General features: G+C 35.4%; 1 protein-coding gene across 4 annotated transcripts in view; it reads right to left on the bottom strand.

Annotated features, from left to right (window-relative positions):
* The window catches only part of Vcan (versican), a 103531-nt gene that overhangs the window by 60554 nt on the left and 16140 nt on the right, over positions 1 to 26837 (bottom strand). For all 4 annotated transcript variants that reach the window (XM_048800243.1, XM_015497869.2, XM_015497867.2 and 1 more), the window contains exons 3-6: positions 23410 to 23784; positions 20280 to 20454; positions 20066 to 20193; positions 5807 to 6100 (exon numbers count right to left, since the gene is read on the bottom strand). In XM_048800243.1, the coding sequence (XP_048656200.1) occupies positions 5807 to 6100; positions 20066 to 20193; positions 20280 to 20454; positions 23410 to 23784 (972 nt within the window). The remainder of the gene's footprint in view (positions 1 to 5806; positions 6101 to 20065; positions 20194 to 20279; positions 20455 to 23409; positions 23785 to 26837) is intronic.

The following is a 26837-nucleotide window of genomic DNA, read 5'->3' as shown; positions in this document are numbered from 1 at the left end:
TTTTTTTATACCAATCTTCACTTGATTCCAGGTGTTGGACATTTGTCTTCATCTTCCTTTCAACTCTGTAGATTTGTTTCTAATAAGTTATACAATGCGTCTGGCAGAGGCTGGCTGGCATGTGTTGTTCTACATTGTGTTCTATGTTCTATACACTGTGTTTGACCTTCTTCAGGGTCTTGGTCCTACTCTTAGTTTAACATAAAACACAAACTTACAGGAAGTACAGTGCCTACATGATATGTTTTATGTCCACAATTACAAGTCACTGGATCTACCCTGAGCATCAGGAAAAGGGTAGAGCCGGACAATATAAAGGAATGTATCATCATCAAAAGCCATATTATAATGTCTCCAGATTGACAGAGAATGGCTGGGCTCTTTTAAAGAAATTTAAATAGTGCACTAAAATGACTACTATAAATAAAACTCCTTCTTGACACAGGGAAACTGCAGCAGCCTAGCATATAGATATTGTGCTTTTTAAGAAATTAGTATTTTTGAAAATCAAAATTAGTTGCCACTGAACTCAGATAGGAAGCATTCTAAGGAAACTCATAATTATTGTTTTGTTACATCCTGTAGGACTTACAGCTGGTTGTACAGGTAATGCACATTCTCTCTGATAATAGCTGTAATATCTGCAGAATCTATAATATCTGGTACCTTCTTTTTAATAATCCCCATACAGGACCTCTTGAGAAACAAAATTAGGTACTTTTTGGCTCCATCTTCTCTGTCAAAACTTAATGATAAAATGATGTGATTTTATAGTAATCAGAATAGCGCAGTAATAGGTTCCTTACTTTTTGTCTGGCACGTGCTGTTACTAGCTATCATCATGTCTTAAACCACTTTAGAGCCCAGAATAATCAATTTTATAAGGAAAACTTGGTGACCATTTACATTGTTGTGCATGTAAATGTTCTTTAAATCCTGTCACTATTTATCCTCTTTTATTAAAACAAAATTAAACAAAACAAAACAAAAAAGAACTGAAGTCTTTTTAAAAAAAAAAAGTTAAATAATCTTTTTTTCTCCCCGTTTTTTAGGAAAAACTCTTTCTGCCTTCATTTCCTGAAAAAAAGTATTGGTCTACTTTGATTGACAAGAACAACTTAAAGACCCAAAATGAGGTTGGCTATTTTTCTTTTAATTCAATTCTCTATCCTCTGAAATTTCATAACCGTTACCTCATTTACTGCCAAATATCATGTTTGTCTTATAATAGCATTCTTTGGGGAAATAGTAAAAAATATGTACAGAGAAAGTTCCCATGGAAACATAATATAACCTTTTACAGAACTACATATTAGAGAAAATCTAATCATATTATTATTAATAACAACAAAAAAGCTAATTTTACCTTTTCCCTCTGAGTATTTCCATGGCTGATGAAATTAACTTAAAAGAAGGTGATATTGCTTTGGGGCCAAAGAAAAGCCTTGTGAATTGGGTCTTCCTACATTCCAACCCACGCTCTCTGCTAGCAACTCTCTATAATGCTGTGAAAATATTTTCATAGTATTTTTTAAATGGACTCAGATTTAAAAAACTAAATAAACATATATCATTGTTAATTATTACGTTACAGCTTGCTATTGCTGTCTTATAGCCTTGTCATATAGCAAAGTGTTAGCAATACATCTCTGCCTTACAAAGCCAGGATTTAGGTGATTTTGTTTTTAGGAAAAAAAAAAGGATTTTGACAATTTTAGAACCCCATTTAAGAAAGTCTGCTTACAATTACGTTAATTAATTATATAACCCAGAATGAAAAACCTCAGACTTCCTTTTGGGGTTGGGTGGCTTTTTCGTCAACTTAACAGCTGACTTCCATCATAGCTCAGTGTATCTGGTCATCTGTGCCATTTGTTGCGGCCATTCCAAAAAAGGAAATAATTTTCTGAGTGTACAAATACCTACAAAGAGATGTCTTAAGAAAATATATCACTGTGTTGCTGATGACTTATGAAGATGAAAACACAACTCTAGAGTACTCTAAAAGTGTCCCCCCCTCCCAGAAGGTACATTCACATGGAGACATTTTGGTCTTGGAAAACTACCAGTGTTCCGTCAACTTCATTATTGAGGAAGCCAACAAAAACCAGCATATTTCTGTTCCCACAAAAGTTCCCTTCCAACCTTTGCAGCTGTCTGCCCCACAGATGTTTTACATCACAGTACTTATGGTATTTTATGTCCTATGGACTATCTTCTCTGTGCTTCTGTTGCAAGACATGAGGCAGATTTTCCTAATAAAATATAAAACCCCTATTAGCAGCATGATAGTTGATTTAACTCATACCCCACACTATCTACATTATGGAGAAATTTTAAATTGGTTCTTCTATTAAATTTGATACATATAATATATATAAACATGGGAAGAGGTCACAGATGGATGGGATATTCAATAGGTTGACCCTGGGTTCACAGTTGAGGAAAGTCGTAAAGTCAAAACAATGAAATTAGAGTTTGAAATATCTGTTAAAAGTTTCATGAGTGATTGAATCCTGATTCAAATCTAATAGACAGGAATCATTTTTGAAATACAAATTAGAGAAGGATTACCATTAGCACCATAGGGCCAATTATGATTTAGTTTAGGTCACAAAAAAAAAATAGTGATGTGACCACAGGTTGGAAGGGCAAGTCAATTTTAAATGTAAACATATATAGACTAGTATATAAAGTGGCAGGAACTAATTTAGTCTGCTCTAGACCACTATTTCTAATTCCAAACTTAACCAAACAGAGGGATGTGAAAAGCAATGAAGGATCAAAACAAAATTATATGATGATTAGGGGTTTAGAAATTTAGATTTTGAAACAGGGAAATTATTACAATTAGAGAAGATGCTGAGGGACAATTAAACAATTGTGTTCAATAGAAATGACTGTTATTTAGATACTGGTCTCCAACTTAAAAGGGAAATATGGATTCAAACTCTTAGATAATTAGAAATAATGTTCAAACTCTTAGATAATTATAAAAACTATCTGAGGGTAATGGTCATTGAATCTTAGAACAGCTTTTCTAGGAATCACACCCTTCTCCCTCTCTTGGAGATCTTAATAATATGCAATGTAGATTTTCATTAGTTTTAAATGGTTTTGATTCATTCAAATTTGGGGATATATGGAGTGAACTCTCAAAGCCCTTTGTATTACTTTCTGAATTTCACAGAACATGTTTAATTCTGAGATCAAAGAAAAAATAAAAAGTTCACAGTCTAGTTTAATCATGAAGGGGAACTAGGAAAACTTTACTTCACCAAGACATTCATTCACCTGTTGTTCAAATTTATTTGACCAGAATAGATTCTAACTGTATTTATTATCAGTTATTGTAAGGGTACTATTCTGACTTATAAGGAAAAAGAGAATTACAGTAAAATAAGATTTAGGATGTTTACTCACATGGTTTAAAAAAACAATTTCCATGTTTGATAAAAGCAAATGAGAAAACTATGGGCATATAGAAAATTCTACTACTTAACCAGCCAGCTGTACATCACTGGAAATCATTATTAGGACTATAGCTAGTCCATGACTCCTGCAAATGTTCCCCTACATAATTTAGTCACTACTGGACTATGTGGGAAAAAGGGACATTGATCAACTTGAGAATGTTTCTCAAAGTCTTTAAAAATATATAATATCCTTAAATAATGTGTTAGAAGATTGAAGAAGCTATGGATACTATGTGTAGCTTAAGGAAGGCTTTTCTGTTATAACTGAACTTTCTTAACCTCTTACATGCTGAATGAATTCTGAATGTGCTTAGGTCTTGGGCAAGGAGGAAATAAACAAGGATCTGGACTCCAGTCTAGGGAGAAAAGAACCCAGTTATGAACCCATTCTATTTATAAGTTATATACATTTAAATGAATTAGAAAATCATAGAACTAAACCTTCAAACATATTTCCTATTATATGTAGATTTTTGGTAGGTGATTAATCTATTTAAATCTAAGTATCTCATTATTTATTTTATACACTCATGTGAATTTTTCATTTAAATAAATAATTTAAAACTCAGGAGGATGAATTCCTTGCTAGTGTTTGTGGTGACAGACAGATTTTGATTTTAGTTTTACCCTGGGGAAGAAAACATGTTATTTAAAAGTTTTCTAGAAGAGGGGAGGGGNGTGTGAAATATGATATATCAAGAAATATGTAATGTTTTGAACAACCAACAATAAAAAATTAAAAAAAAAAAGTTTTCTAGTGCCAGTTTTATAAAGCACAGAAAAAGTCAACTGGATAAGGCCGTCTGGATGATCTGCTCCTCCCTTATGTTAGCCTTTCCCTTCCCTCCTACACATAATCTGACCTTGTTCCTTCATCACATCAGTTACTTCATACGAAGCTGATATTAGAGCCTAAGTTATCTGGAAATCAGTGTAGTACGACTACAACTTCAAGAAATGTATATATACCTACTTTTATAATAAGGTTTTTGTTAATTGTTGTTGTTTTTCTGAAAATGATTAGGAAAGACCTTTTCTGTTGTTTCAGGGTCTGAATACAAAAGCTCGTATTTTCAATGGCCTTTTGTGAACTAGCCAGCTTGTATCAAGCTAATACACAACACATGGCTTTAACACTCAGAAAGTTGAGTCCGGGGGAAGAAGTGCAAGCAGAGGCATCTTGCCGGGAGACAGAAAGAAGTATGTGGAATGAAACCTTTCCATTGAACTAACACCTATTCTGTTGACTACTTGATATTACAGCTCTGTCCTTTGCACTGACGAATACAGCTGCATATTTAGTTTAGAAACCAATTACATAATTACCCTACTGTTTTTTTCTACTCATTGATGTTGAATACTGCAATAACAAGATACATTGGCAATTTAGTAAAAAACAAAAACAAAAACAAAAAACCTATGATATTTCAATATAATATGACTTAGTTGGACATCCACAAGGTCCCCAAAAACTCTAGGCATTCATTGATTAGCTGGCACAATATAGACCCTCCAGTAAATATTACAATAAGCTTATAGTTACTTTCTTGTTTAAAGCATTCTACAATCATGATACTATATCATGTGATTATTGTTGCCAAAATAACGTAAGGGTGTCTGAAATTTTGACATAATTATATCATGAATGTTGAAAAATATTACATAAAACTAATTTTAAGTAGTAAATCTAATCGAAGATAGCCTGTTTGTTTTAACTTGTTACAAAGGGGATATACTATACTTCAATTAATTCAGTATAGAATTAATCATTAAAAGGCACATATCCATTACTTGAAATAAGATGAGATACATGGATATTTTTATTGACAGTATGGTTCATTTTTAAGTGGGAATTGAACATTATAATGATCCATGTCAGCTCTAATTACTCACCTGCAATTACTGAAATCTAAATTCTCTGCCATTTCAAAGAAAGTGATATCAAATAAGACAAACAGAATTCAAGGATTTACCCAGTAATAGTTGGTCTCAACATTATAGCATCAAAAAAAATTGTATTTGAGGACTTAAATTAATATAAAACAATTATTCAGAAATATGTTCTATGATTCTGGGTATAACATATAAAGTTAAGACCTTAACCAAATATTTCCCCATCCCCTCTAAAAATCCATTTGTCAGTCTTCCTCTTGTTTTAACCATCTTGTTGCTGTTCAATGTGCTTGCTTCTGAAGGCCCCTGAACTGTTTCCATTCTGTGCATATACTGCAAGATATGGAATCCATTCCAATGGCTAGTTGAATGTCTGTGCATGCCTTTGAAGTATTTTTTTTTAATCTGAAATTTTTTAAAAGATATTAAACACTTACGTTTAAAGCAGTAGGCATCAAATCTGCTATCAGGGGGAGGGAAGCCTGTCTGGTTCTCAAAACGATACAGGGTTCTCACCCCAAGTAGACCACCTCCACACTGCGCCCTGGCCACAGTCACAGGGTGGCGTACGCTGGCATCCGACAGCCACCCATAATCACACTGGTCAAAGCCGTTCCTCCATGCCGCCTGGAGTTCCCCCACTGTCGCCAGCCTGGCGTCCTGGTTTTCACACTCTTCTTCAGCCTCCTCAAAGGTGAATTTATTGGGAGCAGTGATGTGGAACACATCACCTGGAATAAGAAGAAGGGGGGGAAATCCTTAGGTTTTCTATTCATTTCTTTCCTATTTTGATAAGCACAGACAAGGGGGGAGTGACACTTTTCATAGCAAGGTAGCAGCTTCTGAAACTGTAAATCAGAAAATATAAGGGATATTTTGATATAACTATTAGTAATATATAATAAAAACAACACATCAGAAAAGTTTTGTTCTATGTGCATGACTCTGAGTTTGTGTTTGTGTATGTGTGTGTGTGTGTGTGTGTATTCCCACAGGCCACAGAAGCAGTCATTTGATAATTCCTTAAAATGAACAAATCTTTCCAAGAGGTTCATTGGGTTCCAGGGAATGGGTTTTCTTTTCAATGAAAGAGCCTGTTATGTACTTGTAACAATTTATGCTGGAAGGAGGAAGCTGTATTGATCTACACATGGAGATTTCACTTTGTTTATACCAAAATCAAGTAGTAATTCTATGACCCCACTTCCCACATGCCACTACCATCAGAATAGGTTAACTCCCATTAAACCCCAAATAAGAAAACTTCCAGATGTTTGAAGACAGAAAAGGACTGAAGCAATGGGACACTATTTCCCGCTTCCTGTTCCAAGCTCCATGTTGGTTTTGCAGGCTGTGGCCCAGAAAGCAGCATAGGCCAAGAGTGTATGGGTGTTGACATCAGCTAGCACCCAGCCAGCCAAAAGGATCCAAGCCCCTTTGGAGGAACACTATTTTTCTACTTGCTCTGCCCAGACAGGATACTTTTTAGAATCTGTCTACCCAGAAGGGGCACTTTTTTCTAATTTTTACAAAGGCACCAATAAGTACCAGCAGGGGCCCTAACTAGATTCAAGAGACATTTATGTTTGCTAATTGAATAACAGGGAAAGCCTGGACATTTGTTTTGTTTATCATCAGATTATTTAGCAGAGGGCTTATTCAGTAACAGTCAACATGTTTCAATAAAGTATGCTGGAAAATTTACAGTTTGTTAAGTTGGAATTTTATTTGGGTAACTTGTCTAACAATTTGCCAAGAAAAATTCCACTCAAATTAAATGATGCTTTTCGCATATGAGCACAAGTGGCCAAAAGACAGAGGTAGGATTAGAGAACACCTAAGCAAATATAGCAGACACAAAGAGGAATAAAAAAAATGAGAGAGGAATTTGAAATATAGATAGTTCATTATTGTAGCAGCTGTAGGTCCCATTTCTATCTCATTGTGGTTGATCTCTGATTCTGTGATATATTATACAACAGGGATACGAAGAGCGCTCATAATTTGAATCTTTACTGGACTTAAGCCAGAAATAACAAGCAACTGTTTAAACTGAATAGGCCCATTACTCTGAGTGTGTGATAACTTTATGAAAAAAAGGGGAAAACAGCCAAAGCACACACATCAGTTTTTCTCTAAATTTAAAATTGCTACTGAGAAAAACAGGCCAAATCCTAATAAGAGTAATTGGAAGAAGAGAGAGAAAAATTTCTTTTACCTGTCTGAAAGAAGTGGTAGATTTTAAAATAGGTTTTTATATTTAACTATCTACTTCAGCAAAGAACAATAATCTCAAATCCAAAAATCCACAAGAAGTTCCCCTTCCCTACTCCCACAATATATCCCTCCCTATTAAACGTTAAAAAGCATAAAAGCCACAACCAGTCACAGAGTACGTACTCAATAATATTTGTTAAATGAATGGCATTTCAAATTCTTGTTAAGAAATAAGGTCTCTTTTTTCAATTCTACCCAAATAGCACACTAAGTAATATTAACTCTAGTGCAATGCTTTGGATGGCTTCTTCCTGGTACAGGTAATCCATCTCCTATGGACGGACCTGGCTCAAACATGGAAAATGGCAGAGGTAGAAGCAAGATCACCCAGAGCAGTTCATTCATCTCAGTGTCACACTTATATTGGGCCTGAAAGGGATGCAAGTGTTCAGGAGGACAGAATGCCAACACTTTTGCCCCAAACATAGAACACTTGGCCTTGCTATTATAGGGAAATATCAGCATTGTTGCCTTAGTTTCATGTCATTTGCACTTTAAAGCAAAACCACTGTTGCTTCTAAGTAACAAGAGTGATCAGCAGGAAAAAGAAATGTCATTAACTGAGTAAAACTCCATTCTTCAAATAGCACTGTGAGGGGACCTCAACTTCTCCAAATAAGCCCAGACAAAAGGGCTAATGAGGAGAAATGACAGAATGATAATTAGACTCCCATTTTTAAGCAGCAAACATGTTTGGGATATTGAAGGAAAGAAATAGCCTGGTTAAAAAGGATTCCCTTACTATTAAATCAACATAGGGACTTATGGAACTTCTCATGTAGAAATTCCTATTGAATCTGACTTTATAGCAAAATTTTAATTAATTTAATCATTTATTTAGAGGGTACAATTTCCATTTATCTCTCTGATACCTATAGAATGATTTTATTACTTTGATCAAATTTTGTTATCATCAGAGTACTTGCTTTCCTTTTCATTTATATGTAGGAATTTTTTAAACATTGCAAATAAAAATTTTTGAAAAACGTACTAGAGGGGCTAGGGTTGTGACTCAGTGATAAAGAGCTTGACTAACATGTGTGAGGTACTGGGTTCGATTCTCAAAACCACATATAAATAAATAAAATAAAGGTCCATTGACAACTAAAATATATATATATATATATATTTATATACTGGAAGAGACATCACCATTAGGTTTCATGTAACTCAGATGGAAAAAGGATGATTTAATTGGATCAGTTGAGTTTACTTTCAGGTAAGGAATGAGAAAATTCATCTACAAAGGTAATGAGAGATCAGCCATCATACAGGGCATAACTGTCATTTTGTTTCAGAATAAGAAAAAAATAAAAACATTTACTTTAACCCTATTCCAAAATTAACTACCTAAACTTTCTAAATCCTGTTGTTTAGCATGAACATTAACTTGCTCACCTAAAAAACCTAATGTTAAAGTGAAGTCTTTACACTATAGAACTCTCTCCATGTCTTTAATTTCTTACTGGTTAATCCTGAATTCATACAGAATGTGATAAGTTGTATGTCCAAACTTCTGTCCTCTCTGTGTATCAACCTCCAAACATCACCCCCAGGACATCTATACATGGATCTGTTTCATTGAATAGTTTGAAGAAATTTGCTCTAAGACACTGCTCTTGTGTAACAATCAAGAGGATTCTGAATTGATTTACAACAGACATGACTCAGTATTAAGTTTCTGGAAGCCTCTGTGTAAATCTTCAGACAGAAGCAGAGTGAACGGACCAGGTAACAAAATCAGAGCAGGAGAGAACAAAGCCAAATGTACATGAAGTCACTTGCCTCCCAAGATTGTGTCAAAGACAACAAGTAAGCAAAGAAAGAAATAGGGCAGAGCCGAAAACCCTGAGCAAGAGTCTAAAACAGCAATTTAAGCCAAATACAAAGGACTTGTGTCTTAAAAAGAATCTCATTTTGCAAAAGGTAAGCCAAGGTACCAACAATAAAAGCAGCAGATTTCTCCTCAATAATATATCACAGAAAATAATTGAACACTGTTACACTGGAAAGAGCAGTCAAGTTGTTAACATTCTCAAAGTTTTTATTGATCTACTTTCAATTTTTCAATGCATAGTTCAGAATTACGTAAAAATCAAATAGATATTCTCACAGCACAATGGAATGAAACTGGACAGAAATTAAGTCTGAATTAATGACAATAAAGTAAATCCAGGCATGGTTTCAGAAAGGAACAGTCATATGAGGATGTGTCAAAATATAAAATCTGAAGTCTAGAGGCAAAGCCAAGTCAGGAACCAGAGACAAAAGAGAAAGCCATTGATCACAGCAAACATGAGAAGTCAAGCAAAGCAACTGGGGACATTTGCTTAGTTGTGCTCTCTCAACATTACCTAATTGGCCCAGCTGCATAAGCTCCCACCCTGAGGCTACCTTACAGGCAACATTTTGCCTCTGATGTGAATAATGAAAATTCCTTCCAACCTTTTATCTCAGAACCACATTAGAGCTAGGTGGGGGATGCAGAGTCTTCTGAGAGAAAATGCTATTTAATTAGCATAGGATGAGGTTGTGTTCTATCTCAGTTCTGGACACTTGCACCAAACAGTTTAATGTAATTTCAGATATCTGATATTTTTCCTCTTAGAAAACAAATGACTTTTGTAAAGTCTGACAAAAATTCAATTACTATTAAGTTGCAGAAGTAGCCTCATCAAAACAGCTACATGGATAAGATACTTAATCTAATTTATATCTAAAGTATAGATTTGGAACATGGTAATTTACCCATGAGAGCATTTTCATTTTCTCTAATTAGAGAGCAAAAAAAAATGAGTAAATATAAAAAATTTCTTTTATGTACACAATGTAATACATTAGTTTAGATAAAATGTCAACTTATAAGAATTTGCTGAGGTTTATATGTATATATTCATATTTGTATGTACATAATGCAGAACAGAGGATTTCACATAGAGAAGAATTTGCATATTCATAGATAAAACATATTGGCAGTATGTTAAGTCATATTTTTTTCCAAAATTTCAACTTAAATGTATCTAGCTTTGAATTAATTGTTACATCAATTTTTCAGGGATGATCTACAAAAAAACTAGAACACATTGTTGGTTGAGATTTTAATAGTGATAACATTCCTAAATTTAATTCTTCTTAATCATGGGAATTAATGCCAGTAGAAATATTAAAGGAAAATTAATGTGACTATTAGTCATAAAAGACTCCCTGGAAAGTGGACCATTCCTGTTCTTCTTTCACACTTTTGATCATTATGTGGAAAAGCAGCTTCTTGGGTGACTAAAAAATGACACTTTGAAATGGCAAACAATGATGAAAACAAACCAAAACAGTAATAATAATCCAAAATGTTGGAAAGCTCAAGTATATAAACTCAGGAGTCACTCAGCAAAATTATTAGGGAGTCCAAGACTAGAGGAAAACTGGGATACAATCTTTCTCTCCCACTGACAATTGTGTGCAATCACCAAAGGGAAATTGATCACAGATAATTATGCAATTCTGTTGTAGGCTGCAGATAATGGGCTGCTCTCTGTGGTAGTCAACCCTGAGAGAGTTCCACAATTTTCTAGATGAATGTATTTCCCAAGTAGTGTCATAAAAGTTCAAGTTTCTTCTGTTCATTTGTGTTTATAATTGGACTATACTGAACTATTTGATGTGAACATCAATTTCTATAAACTGATTATGATGCCCTTTGCCCTGGGCTTTTTTTTTTCATTATGAAAGTTTAGGAGGTAGGAATAGTTTTACATTTCCTCGAAATTTGAGTCAAATGGTATGTAAGTAAAAATAAAAAGTATGCATTTATTTACAGATATGATAAGTGAGCTGGAAGAAATCACATTCAATGAGCATCTAAATACCCATATAATAAAACCATTTATATCAAATATACCAATGTCATAGTGATAACAATTCAACATCATTGAACTTGAAGTGTTGACTTTTACTTTGTTAAAAGAAAGGCACCCACTTGCTCACTCAATTGCCCTCCCTCTGCCCGCCCTTGCTCTCTACCAACATCTATATATAGAAGATCTTAGCAGAAAGGACTAATGGACTAATACATATTATCTTCTGAATCACAAAATCCATCAGCTGTACATGTCTGGTTAACAACTAACATATACTGATAAATAATCTTTAAAGAACCAGTATTTGTAGATCATTCAAAAGTGTGGCAATTCTCCCTAAAATTTAGTCTTACATCCTGCACAAAATACAACCTTCTGTTAACAGTGACAAGAAAATACTGGGGCTGCTAAAATAAATTCACTCCATTTTACAACCTAGAGTTAGCTTAAGACTCACAATGTTTCTAATTTGAGAATAAAGAGTCTAGAAGCTTCCCAATTTCTCACTTTTCTCTGGCTAAAGTAAAACGTGTAGTGTGGTTTAAAATCATAGAATTTGGTTTTGACATTTTAAACTTCTAGTTAATAATTAGAATATTATCATTAGTCTACCATGATAGTTAATATTCTCTAAAACATATTACAGTAATTTGAAAGCAAACCTGAATATTTCCAAATGTATTATTACATAAGATCTCATGCATATCATTTTGAAGACACAAGAAGATCCCACTAAAATATAGACATGCTTTTATGGTTTTCAGGATGTCTGATCCCATTGTTTCCCATTGACAGAGCAGTGAATTTTAGTTAGTAAGAAAGAGGTTCCAAACAATTTCTGGGTTTCTGAGCCTTCAAAATATGTAAAAGATTGACTGTGCTATTTGATTTGACAGGCATAGTATGGCCTCAGGTCAACACAGGAGGATCAGCCTCTTTTGATTTACTTGGGGTTTTTCATAGCTGCGGTAAATGGCCACTGTATTTCCAAAGAAGCTCTTTGTATTCAGAGATCCTTAGAAGCAAAGACTATCACATGCTTCATGGGGTTCAGATTAAGACATTTTTATTTATATTTGCTAACATTATTGTAATGGTTTGGATGTCAGGTGTGCTCATGTGTGAGACAATACAAGAAGGTTTGGAGGAGAAATGTTTGAGTTATGAGAGCCTTAACCCAATCAGTGAATTAATCATTGGATAGGATTAACTGAGTGGTAACTGAAGGCAGGTGAAGTGTGGCCAGAGGAGGTGGGGCATTGGGAGTATGGCTTTAGGGTATATATTTGTATTTGGCCAGTGAAGTACCCCCCACCCTCTGCTTTCTGATCATCATGTTAGCTGTTTCCCTCCACCACACTCTTCCACCATGATATAACCTGCCTCACATAAAACCATGATCCCCCAAATAAAGATTTCCTCCTCTATAATTGTTCTGGTTGGGTCATAGTGGCAAAAGTGACTAAAACAGAAGTTGGTACCAGGATTAGGGTTTTGGCTGTTACTAACCTGACCATGTAGTTCAGAAGCTTTTGGAGCTTTTTGGAATTTGTGAGTGGAATTCTGAGATGCTTAGCAGTGCAAGATAGAAGGGCTTTAGATTGTTGTAAGCAAAGTTTAATGGCCAATTCTGTAGGGAGATCAGAAGATCACAAAGCCAATAGGACTATGGACAGTGAAGACAGATCTCATGAGTAAAGGAGGATACTATTGGAATTTGGAGGAGAAGCCATTTGGGGTATTTTTTAGCTGAGAAATTGTCTGTACTTTGTCCATGTCCTATGACTTTGAGACTGATTTTAAAAGAGATGTACTTCTTCATCTGATGGAAGAAATGTCTAGATAGCATAGCATTCAAGCAGTGGCAGATATTGCTGGTGGCTTTTAGCTGAGTTACTGTGATAATCAGAAGCAGAAAGCAGAACAGAACAATTTGAAAAACTTGAACTTGAAGGGTGAGAGTAAAACTGGGACTAATGAAGTTGTTAAAAACATTATTGCCACTAAAGAAATGCTAAAAGCCTTGCCCAGAGACAATAAGAAAGATGGCTTGAGAGTATCTCAGGAATTGGCAATATCCTGTCCATCTCAGACTCAAGGAAATAAAAGTAAAACTTCTCTTAAGAAGAGACCAATGGGTCAACCTTCTTGCACAAGGGGGCCTAGGAAGTTTTTTAAACATGCTCAGCTACTCAGGAACTCAGAGGCTTCTGCACCTAGGGACCCTGGAGGCTTGGTTAGGGCTCTAGACGGCAGCAGACCTTGGCATCAACCATGAGCTGCTAGTTCTACAAGACTAAATGATGCTGGAGATGGGGAATCATGGAGGCTTCCACCAGAATTTCAAAGGAAGGTGTGGGGCCAGTCAAAGTGCAGCAGGGTCAGAGTCTCTTCAGATACCCCCTGAGACAGTGATTGTGTAGAGATTTGAGGAAGAAGCCGAAGCTGCAGTGCAGATACCCAAGATTAAGAAATGTCAGTTACATGGGACATTGTCCTAGAAAAGCTCAGGAATTGAGCAGAGACAAGCCAAGAGAAAGGCCACTTGGGCTGCAACCAACAAGGCCACAGGGGTGGATCTACACAAGCCCTTTAGACAGAATATCACATTGCCAAGTGCCCCCAGATGCTGGACATGGAGCTATGGGACTTGTTTGGTTTTGTCCAGCTAGATTTCAGTCTTGCATTGGTCCTATCTCATCTTTCTATGCCCCTATTCTTGTAAATGGAAATGTTTATTCTGTAACTTTATATATTGGAAACTTGTAAATCATTGTTGATTTTTACAGGAACTCATGATGCAAGTTTGCCCTGAGTCTCAGAGGAGATTTTGAACTTGAACTTTTGAGCAATCCTTGAATTGTTTAGACTCTGGGGACTCTTGGAGTTGGACTAAATGTATTTAGCTTTGTGAGATGGTCATGAACTTTTGGGGGCCAAGAGTGAAATGTTATGATTTGGGTGTAAGGCATCCCCCAAAAGTTCATGTATGACACAATGAAAGAAGGTTTAGAGGAGAAATAACTGGGTTATGAGAGCCTTAACCCAATTAGTGAATTAATCGCTGGATGGGATTAAGTGGTAACTAAAAGCAGGAGGGGTGTGGCTGAAGATGGTAGGGCATTGGGGGTATGACTGTGGGGTATAATTTGTATCTGGCAAAAGGAACTCTCTCTCTCTTTGCCTCTAATCATCATATGAGCTGCTTCCCTCCACCATACTCTTTCACCATGATGTCCTGCCTCACCTCAAGACCTGAGGAATGGATCATACTGTCTTTGAACTGAGCCTCCTAAAACTGTGAGATGCCAAATAAACTTTTTCTCCTCTACATTTTCTTGTTGAGTCTTTTAGTAACAACAGCCAAAAAAAAAAAATAGCTGATTAAAACAATAATAAAATGAAGAAGACTAAAAAGCAGTTCATACGAATGGACAAGTACAGCAACATTGTAAGACACAAGACCAATATATAAAAATCAGTTGCATTTCTACATACTTATGACAATAAATAATCAGAAAAAGAAATTAGGAAAATTCCATTTATATTTGCATCCAAAAGAATAAAATACTTAAAACTAAACAAAAGAACAGTAAAACTGATACTCTGAAAACTACAAGACATTGTTGAATGAAATTTTAAAATGTCTTTAAACCCAGAAAGATGGGTTTTCTGATCCCATGTTCAGGGATCAGAAAACTTCATATTGTTAAGATGGTAATTTACTCCAAGTTGGTCTAGCACTTCATTGTTGTTTCTGTCAGAATCCTTGATAGCTTTTCTATAGAAAGTGACAAGCTGATTCTAAAATTCATGTGAGAGCTCAATGGACCCAGAATAGCTAAAATGGGTTTGAAAAGAAGAGTGAAGCTCTCACAATTTCCAATTTCTAATTTTACTATAAAACAATAGGAAAAAAGATAATGGCATAAGAGTAGACGTATAGATCAATGGAACAGAGCTGAGAGTACAGAAACAAAGCTATATATCTATGGTCAATTGCTTTTTAACAGGAGGCTAGGAGCATTAAATGGAGAAAGAGTAGATTTTTAAAGAAATGATGCTGGAACAAATGGAAGCACACATGCAAAACCCTAACCCTAATGCTAACTCTTAGTGAATCTGGTGAACAAAGCAAAACATTCTTTTAAATGCTATTAAAATGGAAAGGTGGTGACATCAGGCAGTTTCCAAAAAAAGAAGAAGGTTGGAAGAAAACTGCAATTACCACCAAGTATTTCTTGGTAACTATTTTGTGTCCTAGTTTCAAAATAAGCCATTGAGAGTGTCTCAGAAAGATACAAAAGTTTATGGCCTTGTCTTTACTAAGAGCTTATAGTAGTTTTACAGAATAAAACTAGCAACATTTTATATTTGATGAACTCTGAGAAACCAGAAAACCAACAAAATACACGGAACCAACTCTAAATAAAGTAAGAGTTCAGATCAAAGAAATCTCAGTGTGAGCTAGAATAGCCAAAAAGGGGGTCCCAGAACAAGTAAGTTTTCAAGTACAGATAAAATCAGAATGTTGAGAAGATGAGGACAAAGGAGACTTGCAGGAGCAGCAAGCATGGGGTCTGGAGGGTCAGGTGCAGGTGTGTAGGGTCATTCTGGAGAGGAGGAAAATGAGGGTAAATAAGTGACAGCAGATTAGGCTTTAGCTAGCAGATTTCAAGACAAACAGAATCCACAGTGTAGGTCTGTCAAGGAGCTGCAAAGCATGCATAAAAACCATGAATTAGAATAGTAGGGTGGTTAATATAATGAAGTAAAAGCCAAAGGGTAGGGCAACATAGAACATACAGGCCATGCAAAGACAGCCTGTGGGTCTCCGGAGTTATGGGAGAATGAGGTCTTGGATCAATCATTTGTCAGGTCAGGGCACAAGACTGCATATATGGACTTATTTGCAAAGGAACTCAGTGGCCCAACCATGACAGAAGGCAGTCTGACCACATCTGCCACCCTCTGATTTATCTGCAGGGACAATAAAAGGCCTAAGAAAAAGGAACTCTATTGTTATGAGTACTTGCTATCATAAAGAAATCAAATAGTCAACCTATTAATTTTGTTTAAAAGGAAGTGAAGGTTTTTAAAGTTCAAATGTATATTTTTAGGTGAAATATTTATACTGTATTCCTCACAATCCCCTTTTATTTATCTTATTTAGGGATGGTTTTGCTATGGATTATAGCTGGACACACACACATACACCTCTGAATAAATGCCATATGAAGTCACAGAAAGAATACTTTCAGAATTATTTAAGCCCTCCAGTGGCAACAAAGGTGTATTCCTGTGTCCCTGACCTTCTTCAGGGAATCAGACACTAGGTTATTCCCAAACAATATGAATTAGGAATATGATATTCTAATTAGAGAATAAAGTTATTTCATACAATTTGGATGGAATGATTTAGAAATTTTTATTTTACTACAGTGTTATTTTTAATTATTCAATTAATGTTCAAGCATTAATTAAACCAATCCTTTTTAATTATTCAACTAATATTCAAGAAGCTATTTTTCATATTAAAAATGACCCTTCTTCATAAAGTGCCTCATTCCCAGTTATTCCCTACATCTTTCAAGTATCATGACTCCAACAGACTTTAGTAGCATATTGCACTTATAATACTTAATATCAATTTTATTTTTAAGAAATCTTTGGAAAAGAAATTTCACAATTTATCAGGATTCTTTTGACATTCAATAATATTCATTGTCAAAAAAATTTCCTATGTTGAACATAATTCACAGAGTTGCAATTTTAACTCCTTTCTTCTTAAGAATTCAGTGGAAATAAAGAACTTCTCATATACCCATAACTATAATAACAGCTATTATTTATTAAGCACTTACTCTATGCCACACACTGTGATAAAAGCTTTTTAACACATTATCTTATTCAACCTTCCTGCTACAATTAAAAAGCAAGTATTTCTATTGTTTTCTTCTAACAGAAGAAACTGAAGCTTAGAGATATAAGCCCAGGATCTCACAAGTAGTAAATGGCAGAGCTGGGACTCAATTGAGGTCCTCCCTATTCTTAACTATTCTTAATTATGAATGGAGCTGGGTTACACTGAGGCAGAAACTGCTTCCACACAGAACATTTGCCTTGGAAGCAACTACGCTTACAGAGGTAGGAAGGACCACAACTAAATCCTTGTTCATTACACATGTTGCACACATCCTCAGAGCCACCCTTATGACACAGCCTAATTCCTAAACACTGGTTGTGACACGCTGAGAAGAAGGCAAGGGTGAAGCTCCAGTGAGTGGAATGTGGGTGGGAGATCCCTGGCAGAACTTTTACCACCAAGACTTTCTAACAGTACTTTCAGAGAGACTGGAATTTCTGGGATTTCTGCAGATACCTCCTCTGAGCTTGAAATAATTCTCTTGAAGTTGGGGAGTCTAAAATCTTAGAGAGGAGGATTTTAGTAGCTTCATTAGGTAAACTGAAAAAAAGACACACAGAAGGGCCTGAAAGGTGCTCCTGCAGATGGTACAAAAACCTGTCTTTCCATCAAACAGTCTGGCTTGGGATGCTTGTCCCCATTTGAATCAGGTCCTGAATTTGTACCTGAAATACTTACCATTTTAATAATATTTGGTAAAGATCTTACATATACTTTTTCAAAAACTACCTGTGTTTTAGTTTATCATACTGGAATGGTAAGTTTCAGTATTACCAGCATTCCAGATATTTTTATGACAATCACTCTGATATATTATTCTAAATTTAAACAACAGAGATATAAATTTCTACCCTACTGAAAGAGCATTAGTCAAATTCATTCCCTAAAACCAGATTCACCAACCAACCATCTCCTAGTCTATTTTTATAATTATTTAAATAAAAGGAAGACTGCAAAAGTTCTAGTTTTACATATATTCACTATAGAGTGGATGTTACACATGTTTTTCTTTTCCTCTACAAAAAGATGGAAGCTGTTAGCATCTGAAGTTTTGGTTTTTTGTTTTTTTTTTTTTAAGAGAGAGAAAAAAATTTTTTAATATTTATTTTTTTAGTTTCCGGTGGACACAACATCTTTATTTTATTATTTTTTTTAATTTTTATGTGGTGCTGAGGATCGATCCCAATGCCCTGCACATGCCAGGCGAGCGCACTACCGCTTGAGCCACATCCTCAGCCCTGAAGTTTTGGTTTTAAAAATACATTTGCTAGTCTTAAATGACAGTGAGATTCTTAAGGTGCTGGAGAACCACACTAAAGTGCCGTTTCTGAAAGCAGTCTTCCTTTCAAATCAATTCAAAGTGTTAGGAAGTAGAAGCTACCTACATTCTAGATTTCAGGCTCTGTGGTAATTTGCTCAATTAATACAATATAAGATCACAGGCCAAGTATGGAGGCAGACACCTGTCCCAGCTATTCAGGGAGGCTAAGACAAGAGGATCGCTTCAGTCCAGGAGTATATAACAAAACTCCAAATTAAAAGAAAAAGAAAGAAAGAAAGAAAGATATCCAAAATGAAAATTATATAAAATAGAATCCCAGAATCTTAATGTTGGAATGGACCAAGAAATTATATAATCCAATCTTCCCCTTTTACACATTTAAATGGTTGGGGTCATACTTTTTATGTGTATGCAGCCAAAATTGAAATTATCATTCAGTTTAATACCTCAATATGAGCTTTTAAATGTTTTAATTTTTTATTTATCAGTGCATGATAGAGGAAGTACTAGAGACTAAAATGGAGAAAACTATGTTATATGCATATATGAAAATGTCAAAATGAACCCCACTATTACGTATTGCATAATGCACTATTTGTGCTTTTAAGTCCATTCACAGAGTCATAAAAACTTCTATTCCATGTGTTTTTATAATAAATCTGCCTGATACCCCTTAGATAATGTCAGCACTATTCAATCAAACTTGTCTTTAAGAACCTCTAACTCAGGGAAAAGTAAAAAGAGCCAAAATCAATCAGACTCAAAGCATCTTCAAGCAAGGGCTTTATCTTAAATCGCTTCACAATTCTAACAGCTGAGTACCTAGCAAATAGGTATTTTTAAATATATATATTTTAAAACGTTGATTGGTTGAATGAATAAATGATTACTCTAAACATCAGTGTAACACAGTAAACAGGCAGGAAACTGAAACCCCTTCTGGGGCTAGTTTACAGAGTTGTTTAGTTGAGCTCTGAGTGTTTATCAGTACTCAGATGCCCAGTGGTTTGCCATCACAGAGTTTTACCTGAAGTCCTCGCTAAAATAGATACCACCCTTACAGTTTCTATTCTTAATGCTCTAAAAGTGCATTGGAAGCAGCCCAAGAGCAGCATGACTGTAAGAAAACCTGCCATTAGCAAAAGACATTTTGAACCTGCAAAATCATTTACACACTCCTCCTTCCTTCTTTACTTTAATTTGATCTTATTTTACCACAAAATCATATAGTCATTTAAACCAAGTGCTGCTGTGTGGAATCCAAACAAGTCTGAAGACTTGCCCTCTTCCAACATGCTTCTGGTCTTTTCTCAATTTTTTTAGTTAAAATGAAGCTACAGAAACTTGAAAATCTTACCATCCAGATGATCCACGTAACAATATACATCATAAGTTTCCTGAGGAGAACGGAATCCATAGGTCCTGACTCCTTCCTTCCCCATCATATCTCCATAACAGCCTTCTCGAGGAGTCCGGATGGGGTACCTAGAGAAGAATAAAGGGTTAGTAAGTGGCATTTTCTTCTCATTGTCAATTAATGAGTTAAAACCCTTGGCCCCCAGACTTCTCACCTAACAGTCTGATCAGACAGCCAGCCTGCGTCACACTGCTCAAATCCATCTTCATAGGCAGCAAAGAGCTGCTCTGGGGTTGCTATGACTGCTCCAATGTCCAAGCAAGCCTTCTGAGCAGTTTCAAAATTCAGAGTGTACCTGCTGGTTGATGCCCTGTAGTGAAACACAACCCCTGCCAAGACAATAGCAATTAGAAGCATGTCCAAATCTTCCACTTTATTGTGGACAATTTCTCAATGGAGTTATATATCAAATTAGCTAATCACCATAATGTGCTATGATAAGTGTTAATTTTAGTTATGTAAAATCAGATTGACTTGAGGAGTTCCAAGAACGCCATTCATCCAGGTGTTACATTCTGCTCCACTAGAACATTACCTAGCCAGGAATTTTTGTTGTTGTTGTTGTTAACATGTAAACAACTTAAGAAAGAGACTTGTCACTAAATCCTAAGTGGTGGATACTTGTCCTAATTGGGACTCTAGTAGGTTCTGTGGAAGATTCAAAGAGTTAAGGCAATCACAAATCAACATCTCTACTTCATCCTTTTACCCAGGGCCAATCTTAAGAAGGGTTTGAAACATTCATCTTTTCCTTGAAAATGTTCACTGAGTCCTTTTTTCCCAACATAAAACATAGGAAGCCTTACTCTCAGAGACAATATGCTAGGTAGAAAGGACACTGGACCATATATGAATGAGAAAATTTATTCCAATCCCTAGTGTACTCCCTACTCATCTACAAGTCAAGCTCCCCAAGCCTTAATTTCCTCTCCCATGAAGTGAATCTAATGTTACCTTCATTATTTGATTGATTTAAAGGTCAAACTAGGAAAATTATTTTAAAATATTAGCTGGGTTATTATGTGCTACCCAAACATGTAAAATATGCACTGTATGAATAGTGTACCTAGGGTCTCTGCAATGACAGGTAAAGTAATCTCAAAGAAGGCTTGAAACAAAATTCTCCAGACTCCTTTGAGCAGAGAAAGGCATCCTGGTATTTGCCTCAAATTTCATTTTTCATATTTTTGTATTTTTGGGTTTGCCTAAACCAGTGGTTTTGAACCTTGCTGCAAGGCAAACAGAGTTGTCCAAGGGGTGAGGAAAGAACAACTGAGGGGGTGAGATTATGGGCCTTCTCTCGCCATTTCAACAAGAGCATTTCCATTTTTAACTGGAGTAAATACCATGACTCATTTCTAAAAGACATCACATTGAGTCAAATTAATATGCCAGGGAAGTCACAGGAAAACGAAAATTGGGGCAACTGGGTGTTATGAGTGAAATTTATTGAGTCACGTCATTTAAAACCACTTTTTGTTATTTGGAATGAATTGTTTCCATGATATCAGCCACCCTCCTCTTATTCCCACCAATTTCATGGGGTTGACAGCAGTCCCTCTTCCACAACCTGACTTCCAGCTGTGAGACTCTCCTACATGTCTGTCCTTAGATGGTCTCCCTCTTCCAGGAAAGTGTATGCCAATAAAGTACCTACAGTGGAACACACTAGCCATCTCATAGATCAGCCCCTATGATCAATGTCAATATAAAAAGACTTTAATAGACACCAAGTACATGCTCTAATATTCATTTTCCTGTATCTAATCTTTCATGACTCAAAAAAAAAAATCACCAAATGCCAATTTGTACCTTTATAGACCTCTCTAAAATTGTCAGGAAGCATGTATGATAAAATCTGGTAAGTATGAGAGATAGCTTAAAATGCTCAGTAAGGCCTAAGCAAGAATTTAAATGGTTTTAAATTAGTTTTACAGTCATCAGTGCTTCAAATAATCTTCTTGGTAATTAAAAATCTTCCACGTGTACCGAAGATTGGTGGTAAAGGAGGAGAAGAGGGGCTTCTCAACCAAGGCAGGGTCTATGTAAGTATGGATCTATGTAAGTATCTGCAATTGTTGGGATAATTTGAAGACCCCATGGGGCTAAGGGGATTAAGTGGAGGATTTTCATTGTTTCAGAGGGGCAAGGGGCAAATCCATTGCTAATTCTTTAATGATGAAAAATTGTAAGAAGTAGTTAAATCCCTTTGGGGAAATTAAAAAGTGATAGATGCACATATATAAGAAGAGTGGTACAAACTTAGGTTAACTAAAATAAATGATCGAAAGTTTAGAAGAGCAAAGGATATCTAGTGGGTAGCTGGGTGATACAAAAATGCATTTACAGAACGGAAACGTTAAAGGATGCTCAGTAAGTTAGTCTTTTGCATCTGGGAATTCGAAGTATTTCCTTTTGGCTAAACAAGAAAGAGTTTTAGTAAAATCCTTTGTATATATTTCTGAAAGGTAAATATTTTATAGGGAAATGGAGGGTTGGAAGAAAATGTGTTCCGTCATGTCTAGGTATTAGAATTTTGCTTAATAACGTGCCAAACAGTCTGCTTTCAAGAGCTATGCCATTATGTGTGTGCCCAATTAGAGCAATTTTTCTTTGCTTTGTCTCCTATCTTAAATTCAAGTGACATATAAACTTCACTGGAAGGAAGGTAAGACTAAAATGTCTCGTTGGATAACAACTGCTGCATTAACCTTAATAAATTTTCACTGATTTCTTATTTTGATCCAATTCAAATATTTATTGAGTCTTGGCCTTTTTAAGACATCACAATATGTACCATGGTACTTATTAAATATCTTATTTCTTCAATGTAAGTTAAGATAAAATTTATATTTCTCAAAATTAAACTCAAGGATTTGAATGATCACACTAAGAAAATGAGAGAAAGAAAAATTTTGTGAATATATGTATAGGTGCATATACAAATACACAAATAGTTAAATAAAATATAGATCAGCTTTTATAGACTTGTAATCATTGATAGGTCTCAACATCAAAGCGATGATAATTGACTATGTGCCAGGTCTTGAGGTATTCATTATTTCCAGTATACTATATTACATAACAGTGAAGTTGCTGCACAAGTCACCTGCCTTGACTTCTTAATGAAAAGCAGTTTATTCTGAAAACCGGACTACTGTGTTGATGGATGCATTTTCCATTTATCCAGACACAAAGCAACCATTTGTTTTTGCATACCGGCTCACACCACCTCCAAATCAGTTATCATGCTGTACACCCTCGGATGATTCAGTAAGCCTTACCGTCCACAGTCAGAGACACTGTGTCTTGGGTGTCTTCAATTCCATACATGACATCGCAGCGGTAGAAGCCCGCGTCGCTAGCACGCAGTTTGACCATGGTGAGGGAGGCGTCGCCCACGGCCTCCGGATGGGTAGGCACAGACACTCTACCTTTGTAGCCCTGACCAAGCTTGATATTCCCATTTTGGGCTACAAGAACAGTAGTCTCCTTTAAATCTTTTCCATTTTTGTCCACTTCAATCTTAGACCACTTGATTCGGAGAAATTCACTGGTGTTATAATTGGGTGGTAAGGTAGGCATGGTTGAAAAATGACAAGGTAGGCTGACTTTTCCAGAGAGAGAGCCCTTAACAGGTGGGCTCTTTTCCATTTTGACTGAAGGAAAAAGAAAATATGACATTAACAGTCCTGAAAATCACAAATGGAGTCTATTAAATATATGAAGGGATAAGAATCCCTTACAGTGGTTACATCTTCAATACGTGAACTAATTAGATGATTTTATATAAAGGAGATACATACAATTTCAATAATGTTCTATAACAAAGACAGAGGTTAATAAAGTTCATTTTAATGTACTGAAATATAGAGGTCATTTTAAAGTATTTGTAAATTAGCATTTATCATGAAAAAAAGTGCTAAAATAAGGGGGGGGGGCGAAGCAAGCAATAAGGCTGTGGGTGTGTAGCTCATTGCTAGAGTTGGCCCTAGCATGCATGAGGCCCTGGGTTCCACCCCTAGCACCACAGAAGGAAGGAAAAAAGGGAAAGGGAGGTGGGAAGGGAAAAGAAAAAAAGCTGGGGAGAGAAAGAAAGAAAAAATTTCAGCAAACAATTAAGAAAGAAGAGGGTGGACCAGAGTCCCTAGAATCCATCCTGAAGGCTAAACAGACTAGACCCTTGTTATGAAAATTCATTAAAAGGTGAAAATTATGTTCAGAGGTCAGAAAACAACAACAACAACAACAACAAAAAATGTTTAAGATAACTGCCACAATACCTTAGAGGAAATGAAAATTAAAGGAGGAAGTGAGGATTTTTTTTTTTCCTAAAGCACTTCACAGGACTGGAGAAAGGGGAATTTAACATTTAAAGGGCTCTCTTTGGTCCCCTATTTGAACCAAAGTCTTTCATTACAATGGCAAATCCAGATGCAATCACTTTGTAGTGACTGAGTGACCTCTCATTATGTCCTGTGAGAAAGCTGGCCTCTGTTCACCTAACCCTCCTAAAATATTTTTCTGTTTAAGTCTTTAAACTTTTAATGACAAATAATACACTAACTACAATTTAACACCATTTTGTGCAAAATGAAATGTCCTTTCACTCTTACGGGAATTCATTCTGCTCTTTCCTGCTCTCCTCCCATCTTCTAACCTCTGTTAATTAGGTTAGAATGTGTGGGTAATAATAGAAATGGTCCTTGACGCACAAACAATGCCCACTTCAACAAGCTAATAGTAGCTTCCAGGCGAAGAGAAATAATGAACTTTAATCATGGCATAAATTATGAGACTCTTTTTCATCTATTTCATATTAACAAAATTATATGTATCTAGTACTGTGGTCAAAGGTATGCATGACACATAGCTCAGTGTGGATGCACATCAGAAGTGATACAGCTGTCAGTTAACCCTGAACATTCAGTTTCCCAACTGAATAAGTCATTTTGAAAATTCCTGGAAGATACTATGTAGATAATATATCCTCCAAAAAAATTGGTCTCTTTTGCTAAAGATTAGAATTTCACTTTAAAAACATTGATCTATGAAACCTTTTATATGTTACAAATAAATCTAAAATGATACATTATTGTATTTAGCATACTTCTTATAAAAATTCCCAATCTATCTCAAATTTATAATGGTCATTGCTACCACACATTTTTAAATCATTTTATTAATCTATGTGCAGCTTTTCCAAAAAGATTTAAAGCACTTAAAAAGATCATTTAAAAATAAAACACAATGTGCTATTAGCAACAGTAAGTTACTCTTTAAAATGTTACTATGATGCTGGGGAATGATAGTGGCCAAATTATATTGCTATATTGTGTGCATGTATGAGTATGTTACGACCAATCCCACCATTATGTACAACTATAATGCACCAATTAAAAAAAAGTGAAATGTTGCTTTTGTAATGCAATAGCAAGGTTCCATTTTTAATGATTTTCTTGGCTTAGAAAATAAATTTTCTGATATAAAGCTCACCCTTAGAGTAGAACTGCTCCAATCCCTTACTAAGGATACCCACTAAGAGTAAGTGACAAGCTTCAAACTGATTGAAACCAGATCAGAGCCAGAACACAGCTCTCTTTATACCTAATGGAGAAGACTTAGTTTGGGTATTTATTGGGTTCTTCCCCTGACTCTAGATTAAATCATGTAAGTTTTCATTTTAGTTACTGTTCTGTATCCAAACTCACCCTACTTCTATATTTTTTATTATGCAAACTAAAATCTTTTGGAAATTTAATGACCTTTTAAACAAATCCATGAAGTCCACAGAAGACATCCTAAGAGTAACTTCTACCTGGTTCATATTCCTTTAATTTGAACCCAATTAGGAAGATGATGAAAAACAAAGATATCTTTTTTAAATTTTTTGTCAACAATAGGATTCTAAGAAGAGGAGGGGTGAGAATTCTGTAACTTGAAATTCTCCTAATGTACACTCAGCAGACGTTCTAGGAAAACTTATCTTTCTTCCTGAAAATCAATTATTCACTTCAAATAAAACATAGAAAGTTTCCACAAATAAAATACTGTTTTTAATTAAATATTGCTTTTTAATGAAAAAATAAATAGCTTTACCATGAACTTTAATCATGGCATAAATTGTGAAATTCTTTTTCATCTATGTCCTTAGAAAATAGTCTTGGATAATTGACTTCTAATTTCTTAGTATTTATTAATAAATTATGATTCTTTTCACAACTTTGGTGCAAAGGGGAGACATGAGAATCAGCCGGTCTATCCAGCTTAGATAGGATGTTTATAGACATAAGAAAATTAAAAGCTTTGGTCAGATATAAACACATAGTCATGTAGAACCCAATCTTAATGATAAAATTAACAAAAAGCAGTGTGGTCAAATATTTTGTGTATTAAATCTTGGGTCTTAATTCACTGGTCACAAGACCTAAGCTTATGAAATCTAAATATTTTAAGAAGCAAATTTAGTAGTTCTGCATGCACTGTGTATAGGATATGCAGTCTTTTTTTTTTTTTTTAATGTGCAACCTTCAGGGATTTGTCTGAAACTGACAATGCAAGAAATAAAAATGAATCTTAACAAAAACTCTCACTGTTCCCACCACACCAGATGGTTTGTGGCCTGAATGAGTACAGTAAGAGAGAAAGCTCTAAGTAATGAATTATCAATTACCCCTCATTCTGTCAGTAGATTCTGCAGAGTAAGGATTAT

The sequence above is a fragment of the Marmota marmota genome, unplaced genomic scaffold (assembly GCF_001458135.2).
Source record: "Marmota marmota marmota unplaced genomic scaffold, marMar, whole genome shotgun sequence".
NCBI lineage: Eukaryota > Metazoa > Chordata > Mammalia > Rodentia > Sciuridae > Marmota > Marmota marmota.
The sequence above is the reverse complement of the archived record's forward strand: the minus strand, read 5'-3'. Positions and strand labels throughout refer to the sequence as shown.